This window comes from Podarcis filfolensis (genome assembly GCF_964270895.1).
Source record: "Podarcis filfolensis genome assembly, chromosome: 4".
In the NCBI taxonomy this organism is placed as follows: domain Eukaryota; kingdom Metazoa; phylum Chordata; class Lepidosauria; order Squamata; family Lacertidae; genus Podarcis; species Podarcis filfolensis.
In genome coordinates this window covers 50,200,547-50,224,192 of record NC_139607.1, presented here as the reverse complement: position 1 = coordinate 50,224,192, position 23,646 = coordinate 50,200,547, and the positions used below count along the sequence as shown (strand labels likewise).

At 42.2% G+C, this 23,646-nt stretch overlaps 1 protein-coding gene across 1 annotated transcript in view; it reads right to left on the bottom strand.

Annotated features, from left to right (window-relative positions):
* DSCAM (DS cell adhesion molecule) overlaps positions 1-22,974 on the bottom strand; it is a 312,391-nt gene extending 289,417 nt beyond the window's left edge. The window contains exon 1 of the mRNA XM_083608743.1: positions 22,116-22,974. Within this exon, the coding sequence (XP_083464869.1) occupies positions 22,116-22,158 (43 nt within the window). The 5' untranslated portion in view covers positions 22,159-22,974. The remainder of the gene's footprint in view (positions 1-22,115) is intronic.
* Positions 22,975-23,646: the final 672 nt, after the last annotated feature.

Sequence of the window (23,646 nt, the reverse complement as noted above, 5' to 3'; positions counted from 1 at the left end):
TTAATTTAGTTTTTAGAAAGTCCCTTCAAAACATTAAAGCAACAGCGGGGAAACTTTTTTCAGCCCAAGGACCACATTTCCTGGTCAGCAACCTTCTGGGGCCCGCATACCAGGGGTGAGCATAGCCAATGGGGAAGAGTAGGTGGGGCAATAGGTGTGACACCTGTGTTTGTACAAGAGCCTACATTCAAGCCATGCACATACAGCTCTCTCCGTATAGACAAGAAAGAGATATTGCCTCTCACCTCAAGGACACATTCCAGCCAGGCAAAAATTCTCTTGGAGGGAGTAGGGCAGGGCTGGTGAGGCTTAGGAAGGGGTGTGGCCTTGGATGAGTTCCCAGACCAGGCATAGGCAAACTCGGCCCACCAGATGTTTTGGGACTACAGCTCTCATCATCCCTGACCACTGGTCCTGTTAGCTAGGGACGATGGGAGTTGTAGTCCCAAAAATATCTGGAGGGCCAAGTTTGCCTATGCCTGTCTCAGAACCTGACAGAGGCCTGGATGGGGGGTCACATTTGACCCATGGACCCAACAATCCTCACCCCTTTAACCATTTTAGAAAGTGAAAATGTTTTCTGGCAAAAACAAATATGTACAAGTATAATCAAATTTTTGTATGCCACTGAAAAACTCGTCTAAGAAGAAAAATCACCCTCTCAACCACAAGAAGAAAAAAAAAAGAAGTAAAAAGAGAGAAATTCTTTTTGTTAGTAACAGCGGGGGAAGCTGCAAAGGCAAAGGCAGACAATGCAAAATATGGAAACATTTCCAAGTGAGTAAACAACAAATGAAGGATTATCCTTATTTGCAAGAACTCCATTCCAGCAAGAAATTGATCCAGGGACCTCTGAATCCCAAACCATTAGGGCTCAAAAAGAATATTCTCCCTCCCATGTTTTTTTATTAGTATTAGCCTGCCTTGTGAAACAAAAGCAAGGGCCTTGTGTGGGAAAAGAAATACAAAACCCTTTTCTTTTCAAGTTGTGATATTATCAAAATTTGTTAAGAGAAAACATTAGCATGCAGCTCTCACTCAACATGAGTTTATCACATATTCCACTGAAAATGCACATACATTTATGTAAGCCCTTGAAAGTGTCCCCAGCACTTTCCATACATTGTCTTGTAATCCATGCAGCAGCTCTGTAAGGTTAGTCGTTATTAGTCCCAATATTGCAGGCTGGGGGTAGAGGAGAAGAGACTGAGATTTTAGAATCTGTTCAGGACCAAACTAGGTGTGACCATTTATACATCACCAGTGATAACACATCAGTTGAAAAAACAGTGTACAGCAGATGATGAGGGCCCCAATTTTCATCAGGATCACTGTGTATAGGGAGGAGATATTTAACCCTTTCTTCTTCCAGCAGAGCCCCAGTGAAAATCTCTCCCACCGCTCCCTCTGGTCCGCTTTTATCAGATCCACTGTCATCAGTTAGCAAGCCTGCTGTCATCAATGATAAGCTTTCCTCCCCAGGCTACCGGCAAGGAAAAAGGAGGACAGGTTTTCCAGCTTTATCTTAATTGTATAAAATCAAAACTTGTGAAATTAAGTCATTATTTTGCTGTCACCTTAGATGTGTGGAAAAATAACAAGCACAATGAAAATGCTCCTATTCCCAAACTAGCGGCTTGTTACATATTCAAGTACTTTTGCCTTTGACATCACCTAAAATCAGGTTAATGTGCCCTTTTCAAGGAAGGGACACTATTCAGTTGCTAAGAATGGCTGCAGAGAAATTCCTTAGAAACAGTATATGACATCATAAAAGAATGCTTTGCAGCAGCTTTCATTGTCTGCCCATTTATATTAGCCTCATCATCCATAACAAGTGTTTAAATAGCTGAAAAGCAACCATGATGCATTAATATATTGTGTCATGATGCATAATAATTAGAACCCTTCCCCCAGCTCCACCGCAGAGTTTCTCCCAGTAAGCATTTCATTGTAAAGGCTTTGACAAACACACCATTTAGGGAGTTTCAAAGCTACAGCCATGCAATTTGTCAGCATTTATATTAACAGTAAGGAGGTTTAAAAACAAGGAAGAACAAAAGACCACACAAAGCATTTCATGAATCTCCTTTTGACTAAAATAACCTATGTCTGGCAGTCAAAAAAAGCTATTAACCTGCCATTTCAGGTGGGACCAAGTCCATGAAAACAGTACAATAACAGGCATCCTATACTGTGGATACCAGTCAGGGTTCTTTGCCTTTGGAATATTAATCAACACAATTCCCCTTTGGGAATCATTTCATTTTCCCAAATTATAATTTTAAAAAATAGTATCCTTTATCTACAAACTACAAACAGAGCCCATTTTCCAAATGTGGATCCTTACATGTGGAAATTATCAACAGACCTGGAGGATCCCCCCAGTTTTTTTACAAGTACAGTCATACCTTGGAAGTCAAACAGCTTAGCTCCCGAAGTTTTGGCTCCTGAACCTTGCAAACCCAGAAATGACTGTTCAAGTTTGCAAATTTGGAAGCCAAATGTCCGACAGGGCTTCCACGGCTTCCGATTAGCTGCAGGAGCTTCCCGAAGCCAATCAGAAGCCGCACTTTGGTTTTAAAACATTTTGGAAGTCGAACGGACTTCGAGAAAGGATTCCGTTTGACTTCCAAGGTACGACTGTACCATGTCTTTAGGGGGAAACCGGTGGGGGGCAGTGATGACCAACCCTGGCTTCCAGTGCCAAGAATTGAGATTTCAGCTATACATTAGGAAGAGCTTCCTGATAATACAACAGCAGAATAACAGTGGCACAGACTGCCTTCGAAGATGGTGGATCGGACTCTGCTTCACTGGAGGTCTTTAAGCAAATGCTGGATGGCCACCCATCAAGGATGCCTTGAGGCCCCCTACATCGTTAGGGGGAGGACTAGATGACTTTTGAGGTACCTTCCAACTATGATTTTTAATAAATTGTCTCAAGCACCAGTGAACTGGAGGTCCTGTCCAGCTTTATGATTCTGTTACGCTAAGGCAGCAACTGTAATCCCACTTACCTGGGGGAAAGCCCCAGTTAATTCAATAGGACTTACTTCTGAGTAAACGTGGTTAATATTATGCCGCAAGTGCATTGTGGTTTACGCTATCAAACGGCGGTTTCCTGACAAAGCTGCCTGGTGCTCTTTAGCTCCAAATGTGTTGAGTCACTGCCACAGTCAGTTGGGTTTCTATGGAAATACTGCACAAATAATTGGCTGCTAAAGCAAGACCGTATCGCTCATGGCTGCACAAGAACTCTTCTGCGGCTGCTACTACTCATGCAGCCAGGATTGTTAAATTCAGCTCTTGGCTCATACAAATATGTTTTCACGTTATGGCAAGCATGAGATGAACTGTTAAAAGGAAAGAGCAACATAAGGAGATCTCTGCACACATTAACCACTTGAACAGGGCTGTGCAGTTGCAGGTGCAGGAGGGCCCCACCACCACTAACTTGGCCATGCAGCTCCCCAGCCCCACTCCCTGACATGGAGCAGAGTTCTACATTGGCCACTGTGTCCTCACCTGCAACTCCCACATCAGAGTCCACCAGTGTGGTGCAGTGGTTAGAGTGACTGGGCTGAGAGCTGGGAGACTGGGGTTGTAGTTCTCCCTAGTTCACTGGTTGACTTTGGGCTAGTGACTGTCTCTCAGCCTAACCTACCTCACAGGGATGTTGTGAGGGTAAAACAGGGGGGGGGGGGAGAACCATGAATGTCACCTTGAGTTCCTTGGAGGAAAGGTGGGAAACAAATGTAATAAATGCATAATGGAGATATTGCTCTAGCACAGAGGTCCATGTGCACCGGCTCCTCCTTCTCAGTTGCCCATGCTCAATGTATGGTCAGTGGGAGTTGGGGCAGCTGTAGAACCATGTGGTCTCTGGGTGGAGCTAATGTTGGTGTGCCTTCAGTTGTGGGGAGTCACTTCCCATGATTGACACAGGAAAGGGGAGATTGGAAATATCAGGGAAAGCTCTTATTCAGTAAAATGTGACAGTGGTAACATTGTGGCTAGATAAGTAATCTTCCCAGCTCTTCCAAACATTGTTTCCTCTTGAGATACATATTCACAGATACGCAAATTGCAACATCTTAAGTGACTTTGGGATAGCATCTACCAGAGACTATCCAGATAGAAAAGAAGCTTTCAAAAGTACCACTAAAAATTACATGTTTGGACAAACATTCTGCGTTTCTTAAACGTGGTGGGAAATATACAGCAATTTGAACTCTTCTCCTCATTTCAAGGAAAAAATCTTAGAAACTGCTTTATCAGCAGTCTCACGTAGGCAATACAGATGAGTCAAATTCCAACCAAATTAAGATTCATAGTACAATGATAGGAGGCAAATTCTCCAGTTTTTCAAAAAACAAAAGCTCAAGGATGATGAGTAGAAGGCAGACCAGGGAACTCTCGGCTGATAGTTCATGCATACACATATTAACACTTGAGGACTGCGGCAAAAATACTTGTCAAACACCACTTTGTTTTTTGTTTTTTATGAAATTGCAGGATACGAGCATTTTTAGAAATAAATACATGTGCAACAGCCACCACTTGTCAAGTAGCACCCCTAAAGCTTTCACATCATCACCTCAACCACAGTATGTTTCCATGGAAACAGTTCACCCATTCAGCTGCAAGCTGAGTAGAGAGACATTGGACCAGCACATCATCAAATGATGGCTGTTCACATGTGAATCAGCCACAGTTCACACAAGTGATAACCTTATTTAAAAAAAAAAAACATCAATGAGCTACAACCAGAAAGTGTATGTGTGTGTATGTACTTGCACCACTCAAACTATCTTGCCTCTCCTCCCAACATGGAATTCTGCATTTTCATCTGGAGAGCCACAAATTCCCCATCCACTGAGATAGTGCTGGGCTCCATCTCCCATCAGCCCCAGCAAGCATGGCCCATATTCAGGGATGATGGGAACTGTAGTCCGGCAGCATCTGTAATCCAACTACATTTTATCTTCACCACTCTATGATTAAACAGAGTGCTGGGCACAGATGGGGAAGACACCAGTTCAAACCTCTACTCAGACATGAAGTTTGCCAAGTAAGCTTCAAGGAGACATTTGCAGAGTAGTGAGGATAAAATGAAATAACCCTTTAAGAACTGTTTGGAATTTCTTGGAGGATGTTCAGGAATAAAGTGTGATCAATAAATAATTACTGTCGTGCTAGCAAGTCTCTCCTCCTTGAGAAACTGCATCCCGCGTTCTTGTGTACTACAACAGCAGTGCATCAGGTGGGACAGAAGCGAATGAATCCCCTTTTGTATGCTGCTCCCGTTCTTTTATAAGATTTGTAAAAATGGTTAAAACACCATATAACACTGGAACCTGCCCTATGTACTTTGAAGGAGAACCCACAGAACAGTGACTATTTAAATCGAACTGCCTACAGGAGATGCAATTCCCTATTCTTATACAAGCTGAAAGCACCTCTCTCCAAAAATGAGAAATTCAACGGACCACCTCGGTGGGTTGAACTTCTTGTGAGGACAACAAAAACTGCAACGGGCTTTGCACATTTAAAAGTGTTATGTAAATGATGACACAGTAATTTTTCCCCAAAGAGAAAAGTGAGAATAGCAAAACAAAACATCCACTTGGAGGGATCTGCCAGATCTACCAGCTGTTTGTTGTGATTTCAGAATACCACAGAAGTGACAAAAGGATTCTGGCTCTGATCCAGAACTCCTTTCAAAAATTACAACCATCAATTCCAAACGGCTAATTTGCAAATGTCTTTGATGGCATCGCTTTAGCATTCACCTCAGAAGGCCAAACATTTGCCATGTTATTTATGTGCAGAGACCTACAAGAGAAAGAGAAGGAAACCCAGAATTCAGAGGATAATGCCTTAAGTAAGCCATGCCCTCTGCAAACAAAACAAGATTCAAAAATCCGTCTCTGCTATCTCATGGAAAGACTCAAGCTTAGGAATGGAAGATCTGCTGATTTTGGTTCCCTCGGTACCTTATTCTTCCAATCTTATATTCTTTTTTCCACATTTCTTCAGCAATTATTTCTTTTTTAAAAAATTCTCATGAAAGTTAGTGAGCATTTTAGAGCAAATTTCTCCCAACAGCCACCTTTTTGCCTAATGTACACATTTTGGCAAAGCAATTTCCCCTAATATAATGCAATTCTGCATGTTATTTTCATGAATAAATACATTTTTGTGCACACTTTACCCCAGTTATATGCATTTTTGTACACATTACTTGGCTGGAGAACAGCACTGAGAAATTCAGACAAATACGGATCTTGAAGGATAACTATATTTTGGTTCCTGTATTGTTTCACAAAGTGCAAGTTCACTTTTAAATACAAACTAAATTAATTTTCTACCCCATCTCTACTCAAGACAGAATAGGTCTGTGGCTCAAATAGGTTGCCATCATTTTCCAGGCAATGTATTCCTAATATGTTACACAGTTACTGTGCAGAGAAACAAAGACATATTTAGAAAAGCTTTAGTTCCCCACTCACCCCTGAAAATGAGGAAGTGAAGAAAGGAAGGAAGCTACATTTTCAGTCATTCCCTTAACCCAAAAGTCTGAGATAAAGATAGAGAAAGTCTTCCAACAGCAAATCAGTAGGTTCAGAACTAAACTATGTTATATAATTAGAATTATCAGTTGCCACATACCTCTCACACTTCCCTACCCCACTGTTGCAGTTTGGAGTGTCATCCTCAAAGGGGAAATGAAAGGGCAGAGCAAAGTGGGCACAATATTGACAGTTTGCAAAAAAGGGTGATAAACTGTGGTCTGGGCTCTTCAGTATGAAATGACCACACACCTGCCAACATTCTACAAACAGAACAGTTCTGCTTTCTTATGTTTAATGAAGATGGGGTTTAAAGGTTTGATAGTAAAGCAACAAAAGCAATAGGTTTCAACTTCCACTACAACCTCCAGTACAACCAACATTTTCTAGCACATTTCATCCTATCTAAAACAGGGCAGGGCTATCTTTCCAGCCCCAAAGGCTATTTAATGAGCATTTGTTTTGATTTGTTCGTGGAAAGCTTAGAAGATGTTGCATCGAAGGACATGTGATCCCACATTTTCAACTGCATTTCCCCATCCTGATGACTAAAAAAAGTGTGATCTTTTGGGGAAACTACAATTGTGCGGCCTGTATTTTCTGGGATGCGAATGAATCCTACACGGAAATAGCAACAGACTGAAAGCACCCTCAGAAAACATAAAAATGCTGTTTAGGAGCACAAGCACAGTGTATATACTCTCCCCCCACAACCTCACGCCATCTTTTTTCCATGTATGTACTGTGATACATGGTAAAGCATATGCTATCGTTCAGAAAAGTTTCCTTTAAAAAAACAGAACTAGAGGGTGAAACCTAGAAACATTCCAAACAAATGACATTTGGTGGGGGAAGAGAGGAAGGGAAACATTAGTGTCCATTTTGCCTTGCTCATCTTGCTGATGTTCGGGTGCAGGGAATCAAAAGCAACCTTGGCCATCTCTTTATTCAATCTGCTACTTGTTTTTTCCTTCAGAGGCTCAAAACTCACAGAACAGAAGTTTACAAGGAAAAAGTGCAAAAAGCAACACATCTATTTAAACTGTAAAGTACAGCAGAAACATCATCATCCTTAATAACCAACTAACACTTCAAGCAGCCGCCAACTGTCCGATATCATACCAAGGGGCCCAATGATCATTGTGAAACATTCCTGTAGTACAGCACTAACTTAAAAAGCTAAGCACCGGAACAGTCAGTCTTTAGTCTTGGCTATTTAAAACAAGAAATGGTAGTGTTAATGTAAATCCTGAATTCCAAGTACATCATTGGCTTAATCCTCTAAGCCAGGGGTTGACAACTTTGTTTTCTTTCTTTATGGCTCTGCCCACTGCCAACTGATAGATTGCCTCCCCCTAAAAAAGAAGAGTTGTGGCTCGCATGGCAGAGCCATAACTACCAGTGTAGTACCAGAACAAAGACTACACCGTTTAAATGTTCACCATGGTCAGCTCAGATGAGAATTCCCTAAACCGTGCAGGTCTACTTAGAAGTAAACTCCACTCTGCATAACTGTACACAGGATTATTATTCTTTTACATATAACAGACCCAGATAAAGTAATTTATTGACTAATATTGTATACACACATAAGGCTGTAAAAGCTTTAGGGTTGTATCGAATGCTAGACATACTCAGAGTAGACTCACTGAAGTTCCAATGGGTTTGTTCCGATTTGAACTCAGTTGCATCCAACCCCTAGGCTGCACTCCTATGGGCACTTAAAGGTACCCCTGAGGTCCAGTCACGGACGACTCTGGAGTTGCGTGCTCATCTCGCTCTATAGGTCAAGGGGTCTGGCGTTTGTCCGCAGACAGCTTCCAGGTCATGTGGCCAGCATGACTAAGCTGCTTCTGGCCAACCAGAGCAGTGCACGGAAACTCCGTTTACCTTCCCGCCGGAGTGGTACCTATTTATCTACTTGCACTTTGATGTGCTTTTGAACTGCTAGGTTGGCAGGAACAGGGACCAAGCAACGGGAGCTCACCCCGTCGTGGGGATTCGAACCACCAACCTTCTGATCGGCAAGCCCTAGGCTTTACACCACAGCGCCACCCGCGTCGCATTATGGGCACTTACATGGGAGTAAATTACATTCCACACAATCTGACATTTCTGTGTAAGACTAGCTCCACTGTTGGAGGCAGTATGCTTTTGAATACCAATTGCTGGTAGTCGCAGGAGAGGAGAATTCTGCTGCTCTCAGGTTCCTGCTTGCGGACTTCCCATAGGCATTGGATTGGCCTCTGTGAGGACAGAGTGCTGAGCTAGGAGGGCCATTGGCCTGATCCACCAGCACAGCTGGTGAGTTGCAAATGTGTTGCTGCGGTTTGAAGAGTGGCTGTCCTAGGCAAACAGTAAAACCCAAATTGAGAAGATACCCATAAAACAAACAGACACATTTGGTGGCTCCAACCAATGATAGCTATTTCGCTATTAAGAAAATGTACCCATTCATAAAACAGAACATTTCCTAGTGATTTAAGAAAAATGCAGGCTGAGAAATATAGCAAGGAAATATAGCTAGTTTAGTTCTTCAGGATAGAATGAGCAGAGAACTGTGTAAAGGCATGAAGTATCCAGGACCCCTTTCAGCTAGGAGCTGGAAAGAAGAAGAAAAGAACAATCATGGCAGAAACAAAAGGCCTACAAACATGTCATGAGAGAAGCTACAGTGCCTTTAACATAAAAAGCAATAACTAGAGGAAATGATGGGAGGGAGGGAGAGAGCCTTCTGCATCAGGCTGCAACAGGAGCTCTTAAACGCAAGGCATTCAAGCGATGGAAAATGCATTCATTCAGAGCATTTAGCGCATAGGATTAATCGAATTATAATTTAATCATCTGATCAAACACTAATTAGCATAATGACTTGAGGGGGAAAGCTGCTAGAGAAAAGGCGAAGGAACACCTTGGGGTACCCAGAATGTTAGTGCCACATGATCATCCACAGTTACTGCTTTATTTCCCTCTTTTCTCTCTCTAACCATATCCCCCCCCCCCCACACACAGAGCTCCCTGTTTAAAAGAAAGGAGGGGGCAGAGTTCTGTACTGGAGACTGGCTTCAACAGAAGTCTGTCATCAGCACCGCAAACTGTTCTTTAACAGTAGTGATGTTGCCTGATTAGCTATCGCTATTTTTATAATTAAGAGAACATTAACAATCTGCTTTCCATTAAGGAAGATTTAAGGAGCAGAATGCACAAGTTTGAGCTCTGCTATTCCCTGCAATATGCAACTATCCTCAGCAATAGTATAGGCGGTTTTAAACTTGATTGCTTATAAGAAGCCTCTCTTCTGCCATTTATGTGTACCTACAATTGTCCTTAATGCACAGCAACAAATGAGGCTGCCTGAGATAGATAGATGATAGATAGATGATAGATAGATGATAGACAGATGATAGATAGATGATAGATAGATGGTAGATAGATGATAGATAAATGATAGATAGATAGATAGATAGATAGATACACACACACACATCGGCACATCTACCTCAACACTGTATTGTCTACAGCAGGCATGGCCAAACTTGGCCCTCCAGCTGTTTTTGGACTACAACTCCCATCATCCCTAGATAACAGGACCAGTGGTCAGGGATGATGGGAATTGTAGTCCCAAAACAGCTGGAGGGCCAAGTTTGGCCATGCCTGGTCTACAGTGACCAGCAGTGGTCTTCCTCCAGACTCCTCAAACAGGAGTCTTCCCCAGCTCTACCTGGAGATACTGGCGATGGAGCCTACAACTTTCTGCATGCAAAGTAGTTGCTCTGCCACTAATACACGAGGAAGAGAGGCATTCTGAATGTCAATGTCTTTTAGGCATCAGGCATCCACTTGCAACCTTTTAAACCACTAACTTTAGCAGCGATGGAGAGAACTTCAATTTTGTTTTGCATTGCAATGAGAAACCATCCAACTCCCACTTCTCAAACCAACATTTGTACTGAAAGTCATCTACTGTTTGAAATTTACACTTCCCCAGATCTTGCAGTACAGTTCTCCAGCCAATCAATGTGTACAAAGGTGGATTTAATAGAGGGAAGTGTGCACAGAAATGCACTTATTAGTGAAAATAATTCAATTCAATCATATGCAAAATGCATTCTGTTAAGGAAAGTCCATGCAAAAATGTGTTTGTTAGCCAAAACAACATTCAAAAATGTGTTCATGTGGAGAAACCTGCACTAAAATGTTGATGAATTTTCATGTGGTGTGTGTGTGTGTGTGTGTGTGTGTGTGTGTGTAAATACAAATTACTCAGTTGGAAAAAATCAAAAACTGAGAGGAAACCAAAACAGACAGATTGGTCTATTTCCAGATTATTGCATATTTATTGTATTTTATGGAAAATTGTAAACCACCCTGAAAAATGTTTAACCAAAGGTTGTGGGCCTTGGCAGGGGCCCAAGGATGCCAAACCTCAATGCCAACACTTTGGCTATAATTAGATACTACTCACATTTAGCATTTCCTGATCATCAGGGATAAAACGGTCAGTAGGGATAATGTCCATTTAAATTAGCTAAGAATGTCATGCAATAATCCGACTGAAGTTTCAAAATAAACATTACATTTGAAATAAAAAGCAGGCAACATATGAAAACATATGCACTCTTACTCACAAGTAAGTATCACTGAACTGTGGAGATCTGAACTGTGGAGACCCACAGCACTCGGCTGAAAACTAAACTAGCTTTATAATTTATTTATTGTATACCATTTATAGGCAGCCATGAACCAAATTCTCTGAGAATTAAAACAAATAACACTTCCAACAAAATACAACCTATACACCACCATTGAAAAATGCAAGGTTTGGCATTGAACTCTGAACAAATGGCATTTTGAACACATAATTCCCGCAAATAATTTCACCTTTGGATGTGTACAGCAGCAAGAGAACAGTCACATTGATTTAAAAACCAACAAGCCACTGCCATAAAAAAAGAAAAGAAGTATACAGTATGTGCTTTCTAGAGATTTGTAAAAGTTGCCAGCATTATCTGGAGCAAGCGGGAAGAATTTTGGCAGCCAAAATTACTATCCAGCATTAAAAGAAAAACAGGGTTCTGGGGGGATCATATGGTGTGGCCCCAAAAGGGAATGCCTTCAAGTATATGCTGCCTGGTTTTGCTTGTATTTTTCCATTCTTGAAGAAAGGATTTCCTTTTAAAAATACTAAACAAATATGGATGTCACATTTTATATTAGTGATATATTTCTATAGCTATACAACTGGGAGGCGTGGAGAGGGGGCACACATAAAGGCTGTGGGGAAATATCTAAAAATTATTATCTGAGTCCTTTTCCTGCAAGGTCAAACAGGATGCCTACACATACAAAAATGTACTCTATTTGCTCGCAAGTACAAAAGATGCTTGGGATGCAGGTGGCGCTGTGGGTTAAACCACAGAGCCTAGGACTTGCCGATCAGAAGGTCGGCAGTTCAAATCTCCGTGACGGGGTGAGCTCCCATTGCTCGGTCCCTGCTCCTGCCAACCTAGCAGTTTGAAAGCACATCAAAGTGCAAGTAGATAAATAGGTACCGCTCTGGCGGAAAGGTAAACGGTGTTTCCGTGCACTGCTCTGGTTCACCAGAAGTGGCTTAGTCATGCTGGCCACATGACCTGGAAGCTGTACGCTGGCTCCCTCGACCAATAAAGCGAGATGAGCACCGCAACCCCAGAGTCGGTCACGACTGGACCTAATGGTCAGGGGTCCCTTTACCTTTACCTTTTCACATAAGATGCTCTTGCAGTTTGATGCTATGCATCTTTACTCAGAGGTAAACTGTGACTTAATTCCAGGTAAACAGGTACAGTTTTCCAACTTAAAGCTGTGATCCTAAACAAGCTCATTAGAGAGCAAGTCTTACTGAACTTGACACTTACTTCCAAGTAAGCAGGCTGAGGATTGTGCAATCAGAGAAGAGTCTTCCTTGACAAGATCCAGCATTCACTTCTCAATTCCCTGGTGGGTGTTTTGACAAATGAGAGCTGTCACTTGTGTGGCAAACCCTTTGAAACAATACACAAAGTGCCATATTTGTTTTCCCAGTACCAATGAAGTCATTAAGTGAATAACCGACCTACACCCACACCATAACTTAACTTGCATTACTCAGGAGTAAAGATGGACAAATCTGCCAATTTGGGTTCTCCAGTCTTAAATTCAGTTCTGTAGCAATTTGCATTTTTTTAATTTAAAAAACCAGCATTTTAGTGTAAACTTCTCGTATTACAGACATTTGTATATGCAGTTTTGACTAATACACACATTTCCGCGAGCAATGTCCCCTAATATAATTCATTTGTACATTATTTGCACTAATATATGCATTTTTATGCATACTTTTTATGTGCTTTTTTTGTACACATTACTTGGTTGAAGAACTGCACTGCAAAATTGTGAGCAGTATGGATTTCAAAGAATGGCTGTGTTTCAATGCACACATTGTTTTGAAAAGTGTGTATTAGCTAGGTTAGCCTTTAAATGTGAACTGAATTGAATTTCTCCCTATCCCTATTCAGGAAACAAATGGATGAATATTGTTTATTTATTTTGATCTACTTTATACATTTATATGTTGCCCTTCAACCAAACAGCTTTGAGAGTGGTTCAAAAAAACAAAACAATTAAAATTAGTAAAGAATAACATGCAAACAAAATAATGAAGACAATCAATTAAGTCTGTAGATTATTATTATTTTTTTAAAAAAACTTGTCTTCAAGACAATTTGAATTTTGTTTCCCCCCCCCCAAATCTTGACACTTAAAAGCTTTTTTTAAACACACACACACAAGATTAAAAGCTATGTTAAATTATTGGATTAAAATCTGTTATATATTGATTATGAACAGCACTGAAAACAGTTTGCACTGTTTCTTCCAGCTCAGCATGATTTTTTTTTCAGAAAATGGCAACTACAGTAATGAAGCATATATCTTTAGTATAGTCACAGAGTACACAGACCTTCCACAATCAGGGTTAATTTTTCAAGAAATTGGTAGTTAGGTGTGCAAGACAAGATTTATCCCCAGTTTCCATTCTTGATCAGTCACCAACTCAGCACTCACAAATACCAAAAAAGTGCACTGAACTCACAGTAATTTCAGACTGTAATGAAGCTACAACAGAATAAATTGCTAACAAATAATATTGTTCCTATTTTACATAGCATTCACATTTTCCAGGAAGAGAGATTTGCTATTGTATTAAAACTCCCACAATGGCTTCAGTAGCCCATTTCCAAGATCATGGCAATATTCTGTTAATTTTAAAATATTTGCTTGATGGACCATCAATAAGAAACCATACCACATGAAAACTGTAAACATGCAAGCAGCAGCCTACACCCCAAAGCTGTGTAGTAAATAATATTACAGTTCGACAGAACTTAGAATTTGGACACTGGCGCCAGACAGGAGCATCTTCCCTGTGCAGTAAGTAGCCTTGAAAAGATCACATGCAGTGAAGGTAATTCTGTTGCTGCTTCTACTGTCAACATCATTAGATTAACAACCATGTGCTCAGTCTTCATTTTAGAATGATGCAGTACATGGTTCAGATGCCTGGAGTGGTATTTCATCAACCTAGCCTGATGCCCATTTGTTTTCATCTGGCTTTGTTTCTGAAATCTTAAAACAATGCATTGTGGGTATCACTAGCATTCAGCCCCAAAATATTCTGCTGCTAATCCGATTCCTAATTTAATCTCTTCTCAAATTATAGACAAGCCCTAGGACAGCAGGCATTTAGTATGGAGGTGACTCTCCTCAAAGCCAGCGTATTTAAAAAGGACTTTCTATAAATAGGACTGCTGGCTCAGTCTTCCTCACTGCCTTCTGAGTAAAAATAGCTTAAATAGAGAGACAGGCAAGACTCATTAATCTCTTTGGCCACGATCCAAAGAGCCAAAAGCATAAGGGGGGACACACTAGTGCAATTCGGTGCCTGAATACACAGTCTTTACACAAGTTATGTGCACAATTAGCTTGCATGAAACTGTGTTCAGTTACAGAACACCCTCTTTAGCTAGAATTTAATTTACTCCTACATATGCTACTTAGAAAAAGATGGTGACTATTTCAAAAGCTGTAATGTGCCTCTGCATGCAGTATAGGATCTATAGACCCAAGTCTTTGGTCATTCTGTCTGAGCACAACCTCAAGTTGTCTTATTTCAAGTGAATCATGTGACATTAACCAGTTTGTCAGTTCAGACAACAGAAGTCGTCCCATTGGAGGAATGAAGGTGGGTGGGGGACAACATGTTAACACAGGGTTTGCTATGGCTCATCTGTGACATGCTTAACTACATGTTATCAGGATATTCACACAGACTCTTAGGGTGTGTTTATCTCCTTTGGGTGTAATTCTACACTCCAGGTACCCCAGCTGGATAAACAGAGGAAATGGCAGAAACACAATTCCTATAGACTTCTTCAAGCTTAGATACGTTGGCACAGCACAGCTTTGTGGATATGCCAATCCAATTTCCTGCCAGCATGTCTGGTATTTATTTATTATGGGAATTTCTACCCTGTCCTTCCAACAGCTTCCCAAGGCAATGTCTTGCCAGCATACGTCTTTGTGACTCACTCCTAGGTCAATAACCAGTGGAGGCGAACTGTCAGGCCAAAAAGCCTAGTAGGCAGATAGTAACACAGGTTGTCAAAGGTTGGCTAAAAGTGGGAAGTGGGGGCATGCAAGGGCCACACAGAAACCTATCCAGCCCTTGCTTCCTGCCATCACTGCCACACCAGTGAGCACACAACACACTTACAAACTCTGGCAACGCTGGTAACTCAGGGTCTGAATACTACCAGTACTTTGATTCCCAGCAGAAGACAGGGCTTTGGCCACACTTCTTGCCTACTTGCATTTCTCTTGCCAGAGTTGGTGTTCCTTTTTGTTCTTGCTTTTCCTCCTTTAGCACACCTTTTGACCATGATTCACATTATTAATCATTTAGTCTTAAAACACAGATGCAGACCTGAACAGATAACTAGCATTACAGTGGTATCTCTGGTTACGTACTTCATTCGTTCCAGAGGTCCGTTCTTAAGCTGAAACTGTTCTTAACCTGAAGCACCACTTTAGCTAATGGGGCCTCCCACTGCTGCTGTGCCACCGGAGCACGATTTCTGTTCTGATCCTGAAGCAAAGTTCTTAACCCAAGGTACTATTTCTGGGTTAGCGGAGTCTGTAACCTGAAGCATATGTAACCCGAAGCGTATGTAACCCGAGGTACCGCTGTATATAGAACCTTTCCCAAGTGCTTTACATACTTACGGGACTAATTCCTACAATATTTGTAACCTGAATCAGTATTATACGCAGTATGGCCATGACTGAGCTGAAAGATGAAAGTGGAAACGTCTAAGTAGCTCATCCTCTTAACACCACACTAATAAGAAAAGATGATCAATAATTTGATGCCCTTCCAAAATATTTAGCTGCAGTTTTTTAATTAACTTCCTTCATCTGAATCCTAAATGCATTAAGGATGTGAGAGTCAGTGTGGTGTAGTGGTTCAAGTCAGAGATTAGGACCTGGGAGACTAGGGTTCTAGTCCCACTTGGCCATGAAGCTCACTGGGTCACCTTGAGCCAATCACAGTCTCTCAGCCCAACCTACCTCACAGGGTTGTTGCAAGGAAAAAGGGGGGGACTATGTATGCCACCATCAGATCTTTAGAGTGAAGGTGGGATATAAATGAAATAAATAAATAAAATTTACATAGAAGTCAAATTTAATCCAATGGAACATGTTACACTTAAGACTGTGTACACATTACTGTTTAATTCTGGCTCCAGTGTTCTCCCACTACAGGTGTCTGAAGCCATGCATACATGACAATAGCCACAATCCAGATCTATCCAGTAGGTTCTTGAGAGATTCTGCTGCTTGATGTGTTTTCCCCCAAACTGGCTTACATCAGATTTGAAAACGTAAGCCACTTTCATTTCACAGTTAAACTGAGGTGTGTACATTTGAGACAGCCATCGTGCAGGTGCAGATTAGGAGTGGAGTGCGGGGTTGAAAGCACGGAGAAACCAAACAAGTCACGTGCATCAAGTGAAGACATTCTGCCCCATCTCTGGTGTACAGCAAAATGCAAATCCAACTTGAAACGCAGCAGAGGAAACACTAATGCACACAAAGCCTTATAAAGGATACCAATGCAAGAATCCTTGCCTTCATTCACTAACTTTGCAGGTGGGCAACCCAAATATTGTAAATACAGTGAGGGATTTGTAATGGATTTTAGTCAAATACAATAAATGATTGATACATACAAATACAGGCAGGCTTCCTGTGGGCCCTAACACAGAACACACAGTAGACTGTCAATGCCACTGAAACTGCTACACCAATAACCACCATGAAGGATGCAGAACTGCTTCGTATAACTCCTTTCCTTTATTAGAGAAACAGGGTGCTGTTATGACTGGCGTGCCGGAGACCAGTGTTCACATTCCCTAACTTGATGACTTATTATTTCAAGTCAGCCTTGCAGGGTAGTTGTGCGGATAAGACAAAAAGAACCATGTGCAGCAACTAGACTAAGGAAAGGCAGGGTGTGTAAATGTAAAAAAATAAAATACTGGGTACTTCAGGAAAAGAAACAAGGTTCCTATAACATACATTGCTTACAGTTTAGATTTATATCCAGTGTGATGAATGTTTCACCATATTGCCCAAAATTAAACCACACTGCCAAACATAATATACGTAATGTACCTTCAATAGAGTTGCATTGCTTGCCACCCCCCTTTCCTTAACGCTGCTTCGCCAGTTGCTGTTTCAGGCTGGTTATTTATATAGCATTTCATGGGTTGAAATCTCTGGATTCCATCCTTATCCTCCTCTCTAACACAGATATCATTAGTGCAACGCCCTGCTTCAGAGAGCCTGAAGGACAAGCCATGAAGGCAGCGGGGGGGGGGGGGGGGGAATCTACGCTTCCCAAGCCTTCCCTCTCACCAGTTCCTCTGTCCTTCCCTTTGATTGGCCTTCACTGCGACTTAGAGCAATGCACATTTACATGTTTGACACAAAAGTCTTCTCTCTTGCCTTTCCCTTCCTCATTAAAAGCAGCATTCAAGCACTGACTGGGTGAAGGAAAGTGCAAAGAAAGCAGAACCATACGCTCTATTAAGCGACACACCAAATGGCAAAGTAGAGATGGGATCTGAAAAGGTGATTGTGTATTCCCCTCCACGGAGGAGCTGCTCTCCATTCCGCCTGCTGCTCGGACGACGTGTTCCCAGTCTTGTGTGGTTTGCTGCCCACTAGTGTCCTACAGCACAGGCTCACAGGCAGCGTAATGGCACACTGCCTCATTATGTCTCTCGCGAAACCCATCAAAAAAGGTCTGGGGGCACATTAAAGTGCCTTGTGATTGGACCACCACTCAATACGTAGAAGAATAGCTTCTTTGAAATGCATCTGGCTTCCTAATTAATGGAAATGTCATGCCTGTCAGCTGTGGTCAGCCACTGCTAGGAAGGAATGTGTTTTTATTATGGCAGGTCAGTGTGGATCAGAGGAACTGGTTTCCCCACATTGATAGCACTGACCACATAATCCTCTTACTATCTACGCCTTATAAAGCGGCTACTCATATCAGTATCTGTATATGTGTGCCAATTATTTCAATGACATTTGGAGAGGCTTGGGTATCTCAAAATGCCCCTTTTCTATTTGCTACTGCATGCCTAGAAACAACCTTTCCCACAGAACAGCTCTCACTGCAGGGGAACTATGAGCACGTACAAGGCTTGGGTGTGGTGCTCCCCTCGATATTCAACAGCCAGGGCTGCCTGCGTGCAGCCTTTGCACAAAAAAAGCTTGGCACAAATATCCAAGTGACGTCCACCAGTTGTTTGGGAAGAGGAGCAAGGGCTGGCTGAATTCAGGCTCTTCTCCCCACCCTCCTGCTTGTCCATCAAACAGCTGATCAGCAGAGATCTTAATATTTTTTTGAATAAGCTCCATTCAGTCCCTGCAGCTCCATGGATGCTCCTTTGGATTGTGTCACTGGTGCCCTCCTTTAATTTATTGTGCCATCTTTTCCTCCTCTACTTTGGCTCCTCCCCCATGATTGCAATATTCTAATATGGCAACATTTTTTTTGAACACAACCAGTCAGTAAAAGATAGACAGGTGCAGATACAGACTCATGCATTATAGATACCTAGTGGTCTATTTTCTTTTAAAGGAAATCTATTTTTAGCAGTACCTTGAGTTTATCGGTTACATCCTAGTTTTTTCCATTGATTTTTTATTTTAAAAAACCAAGCATCAATGGACCTTAGTCACATGCATGTGGCAAAAAAAGGCAGCAAGTTAGATTAGCATGCATTCTACAGAGAAATATTAGCAGGTTTTACTAATCATAAAAAGCTCCAGAGTTTCTATAATTAAATTTCCAAATTTAAAAAATGCAAGTACCTCAAGGTCAATTTTAAAATGAGCATTTTTCATCCACAAAAGCCCAACGTTAACTGCAAAAAAACCCCCACATTTTCTTCACTTGATAAATAGTCATTTCTAGAACACCTTGGCATAGCAGGCAAAAGTTGAAGTTGTAAAGGCTGCTTTGAGAAGGCTGTAGATGCATGACTCTTATTAGCGTCACGGGGATTGACACAACTGCTCTGAAAATGTGCATCCAAGATTAACAGCACATTTTGTCTGTGTTTTAAGAAATCAAATTAAGAGCTGAACTAGAAATAATAAATGAGCAAGACTTCATTCAAGAAGAACTATTCATTTCTCCATTACAATGTAGCAATGTTAATTATGGAGCTTCCTTTTGAATGTAGCCAATCCACCTACTATATAGTACAATGGACATCAATTTTGGTATTGTAAGATGGTAGGCCTAAGCCTACACACATATATTTTAGGGTAGCAAAATGCAGATTTGGGACCAGCAATTTTTTAAAAAATGTACAATTTTAGGCAAAATATAAATCATAACTAATACTGTCACTAGCCTTCCATGTCACACTTATTTTACTCTAGTGTGAACTGAAACATGGACACAAATTCTATAACTTTCAATGCCTGCAGCTGCTTTAAGGTTCATAGCATTATTGTTTCTGGGGAAGTTCTAAAAGAAGGAAATTATTAACAATGTGTTAAAAGTCAAATGAGTGACTTTTCATCACACAACCAAGAACACTGCCACAAAATAATCAATTCTGAGACAAATTGGTTTAAAAAAATAAAATTCTTCTTTCAGTGACGTGTATGATCATAGCAAGAATAAAGTACCCAATTAATTTAAAACTTCAATCACAGTGAATGATCCAACATTTATTATCAGGGAAGTGTGAGGTCTCAATAATATTGCACTCTTTTTAGACACATTCCTAACAGCTCCCTCATAATACAAGTTTATTTCATGTACTGCTACATATTACCTTTAAATGAGCTTTATAGAAATATATGTATTCTGATTACTAGTTTATGTATTCATTCCTGCATATTCAGATGAAAAAAGCCATGAATTTCAATAAATGTTTAAGGAAAATTAACTTAAATGTCTTAGACATTTCTACTACTTTAAGATACAGAATTGTGCATAAGGGATGCAATTTGTATTTTATGCACAGTTCTTGTTCCACTTATTTATATTTGTATGTGCACACGTACTTTGGTATACTTATACTTTGGTACAATTCATGCACCTCATAAATTAAGGAATTTTAAAAGGTAAATTTCCAATCTGTTTTCTTTTTTAATTGCACAACAAAATTATGATACAATCTCTTATAATTATACAGGTGTATGGATTGAAAAGGACACTCATCCACTTTTACTCTCTAACCTTACCTCTAACAGAACATTATTAATTTTTCTTTGTGGGCTGCTATTACATTATCTACAAAAACATCTTTATTATGTGGCTATGGGTGCAATGCATTAAGACATTAACATATCTACCCCCCCAAAACTTGGTCATACAATGCAATTTAAATCCCATTGATGTGAGTTCTCTTACAATGCTATTGTAGGCTCACAGAATCCTGGTTAAAAATAGACTTTCATTGTTATTTCCTCTCTAAATGAGTATTCTGAAAGGTCTCCTCCTATAAAAGTCACTAAAGCTAAGACTATTTTATATTTCTAAACAAGGGGAGGAGAGAAATCTTAATGACAGAACTTGTTGCAATCACCATTAATGCTAAGACAATTTCCAGAGTTTTGTCCTAATCATTTTATATTGCAAAGTCTGCCAAAATGTCAAAATATTTAGGACCAGTCCAGTCATCTCATTACTCATATTTTATGTTGCATTCCTTCATGGCTTAATTTCAAGTTCAGTCTGCCTGTCCACATTCTAAAGGATGCCTTGCCTGCCAGTGTATTTTTCCATCCATGCTATAGCTGAAAAGACCTGAAGGCACCCTCATCCAACATTCAGTCCTCAGCCTCTGCTTGGAGCTTCAATTATTTGTATCTTCCAGGAAAATCTCTCACTTTTCCCCTCTACAATTCTCTCCCTCATTCATTCTCACTAGCAACATTTTTCTATTCTGTCTGCTTTGCCTATTTTGGAAATCGTGTGCTTAATCTTTCCATTTTAACTGTCAGCATATTAATGTGTTTTAAGAAGAGCTGTGCTCTCAAATTTGAAAAATGGGCATGCCATAGAACAGGAGCATCCAGCAGCAGCACTCTGCATGGCATTATTTCTATTTCACCTCCTTCAAAGCCTTAACGTCACTTAAGGTTTTTGGTATTGTGATTTTTTCCCCCTTTAAAAGTAAAGCAATAATAGGATAAGGAAACCTGTGCATCCACAGAAGCACTTTGTCAAGGCTTTTTAAAAAAAGCATGACTTCTGATCAAATGCACAGGAAAAACATTATGAAGAAACAGCAGCTTTGCAGAAACATAAAGCTCATTCTTTTGCCTTTCCACTGTTACTTCACTTCTATAACTTTGAAATTGATTGAAAGACTCCCTAGCCTTTTTTTTTAGGTGACGTAATGCTTATCAGTGCATATTTTTACATAAATGAGGGTGATGAGTGCACAGCAAACCCCATTCCCAACGTCTGATGAGGCAGCGGAACGTTGAAATACTAGTTCAAAAGGTATAATAGAGCACAGAAAGTGATGCGGCTTCTCAGAATTAACAGAAAAGAAGAGGAAAGCTTTCCCCACACTGAGCCTTCCAGAAGCTTGCGGTGCATGCCCTTCATACGGATAAATGCCCTGTAGGGTACAATCCTGCATCCGTTAACACGGCGGAAAGGGCGCAGTTTTCTTCATTTCATCAACCATGGCTCGATACTGAACGAGGCAGATATATAGCGCTCTGGATCACTTGCCTAGGTGAGCTCCTTGGCAGCCATTCGGGGGCGATGTGCTGCCCGCCGCGCCCCACCTGCTGCAGGATGCTGGGGCGAGGCACCCCCGGCGGCTGCTGCAGCCCCCCAGCCCTGCCTTCCTCCGGGCTCCCCCCGCCGCCCTTCCCGCGCCGGACCCCGCCGCCCTTCCCGCCGCCGCTCACCATTCAGGACGCTCTGGAGCAAGACGGCGGCCAGCATCCACATGCCCCTGCTCCTCGCCAGCCTGGCCGCGACGGGCTCGCTCGCCTCTCTCTCGGCCGCCTCTCCCGCGGCCAGCGGGCCAAGCAGCAGCTCCGTCCAGCTCCGGGGGTCGCTCCCAGGAGGAAGGAGGGCGAGGGCGGCCAAGAGGCGCCGCCGCCGCCGCTGCCCGCTGCTCTCCTTCAACGCCTCGCCCCGCTGCTCCCACCGGCCGCCAGCTCAGGTGCGCCCGGCGCAGCCCCGCCACGCGTCCGCCGCCGCCGCCGCCGCAGCTTCGCCCCAGCAGGTCCACAGGTGGAAGAAGGAGCACGACGCAGCCCGGCAGCAGCAGCAGCAGCAGCGCAAGGACAGCAGCAGCCCACCCTGCCCGGTCATATCCGGCCCGGGCTCCGCAGGAGAAGGCAGGCAGGCAGGCAGGCAGGCTCCCGACGCGCGCCCCGCTTCAGCCACCGCTGCCACAGCCAGGCAGCGAGCAGGCAGGCAGGCGCATCTTCGCTCTCCTCCCGCTGCAATCGCACTGATCCCTCGCCTAACCTTGGCTGCCTCCGAGCGGAGCGCACGAAAGGGTTAAGCCTCTCGCCAGCCAGCCGGCCGGCCGCCTCCCTCCGCCGCAGCCCTCGCTGGGCTGCTCTTAAAGCGGCGGCCCCAGGGCAGCCGAGACGCAGCCAGGGAGGGGGAAGGTGCTAGAACCGTCGATGGCCGCTCTCGACTTTGCCCATGCCTCCCCCAGCAGTACCTGCTTTCTTAAGCGCAACTAACGGATTGACAAGGGGGTGGCGGCTCCGCAAGCCCATACGACGTTTTTCACAAGGCAGATCGAGTTGTGTTTCTAACCCTTGCATCTCAGTGAAATAAAAGAAAAGAAAAGCTATTTACTTCCAACTATGGGAGCTGCAGAGGTTTTTTGGCCCTGGTCTCTATTAATAAGCATGGGAGGGGGAATGAAGACTCCTGTTTTCTGATGCAAAGGGCAGGCCCACTCTGAATTTAGATTGAAACATTAGTTTTATATTTCTGCGTAGATTTTTTTTTTTAATCCTCCCAATGGCGTCTGCATGAATGAGATTCTACAGGGCTGCAAAAAAAAATAAAAAAAAAAATGAAGAAGAAGGGAGAAAACCACACACGTGCCCAGAGTGACACACACGCACAAGTACAGACTCTCGGCTTCATTTTCAAGATGGCTACCATGACAACATCCAGACTGGCCTATTAAAGTGAAAACTGAAGGCAAGGGGATTTTACAGGCCTCTCCTCTGACCTCTACTGCGGTTCTTTGAAATATTAAAGGAAAACGTCGCACATAGGCTTCTGCAGTGCTTAGGTAGAGACTGGAATGCCTCAACAAAAGTAGCAGCTCAGGACCGAGAATTAAAGAGTGGTTGAAGTCAGCATTTCAATCCAATCTTTGGGAACAAATGCTCAGGCCTTCATATCATACGCAGATCTTCGGACAATTAATCTGGCCAGCAGACAACCAAGACTAAAAACTGA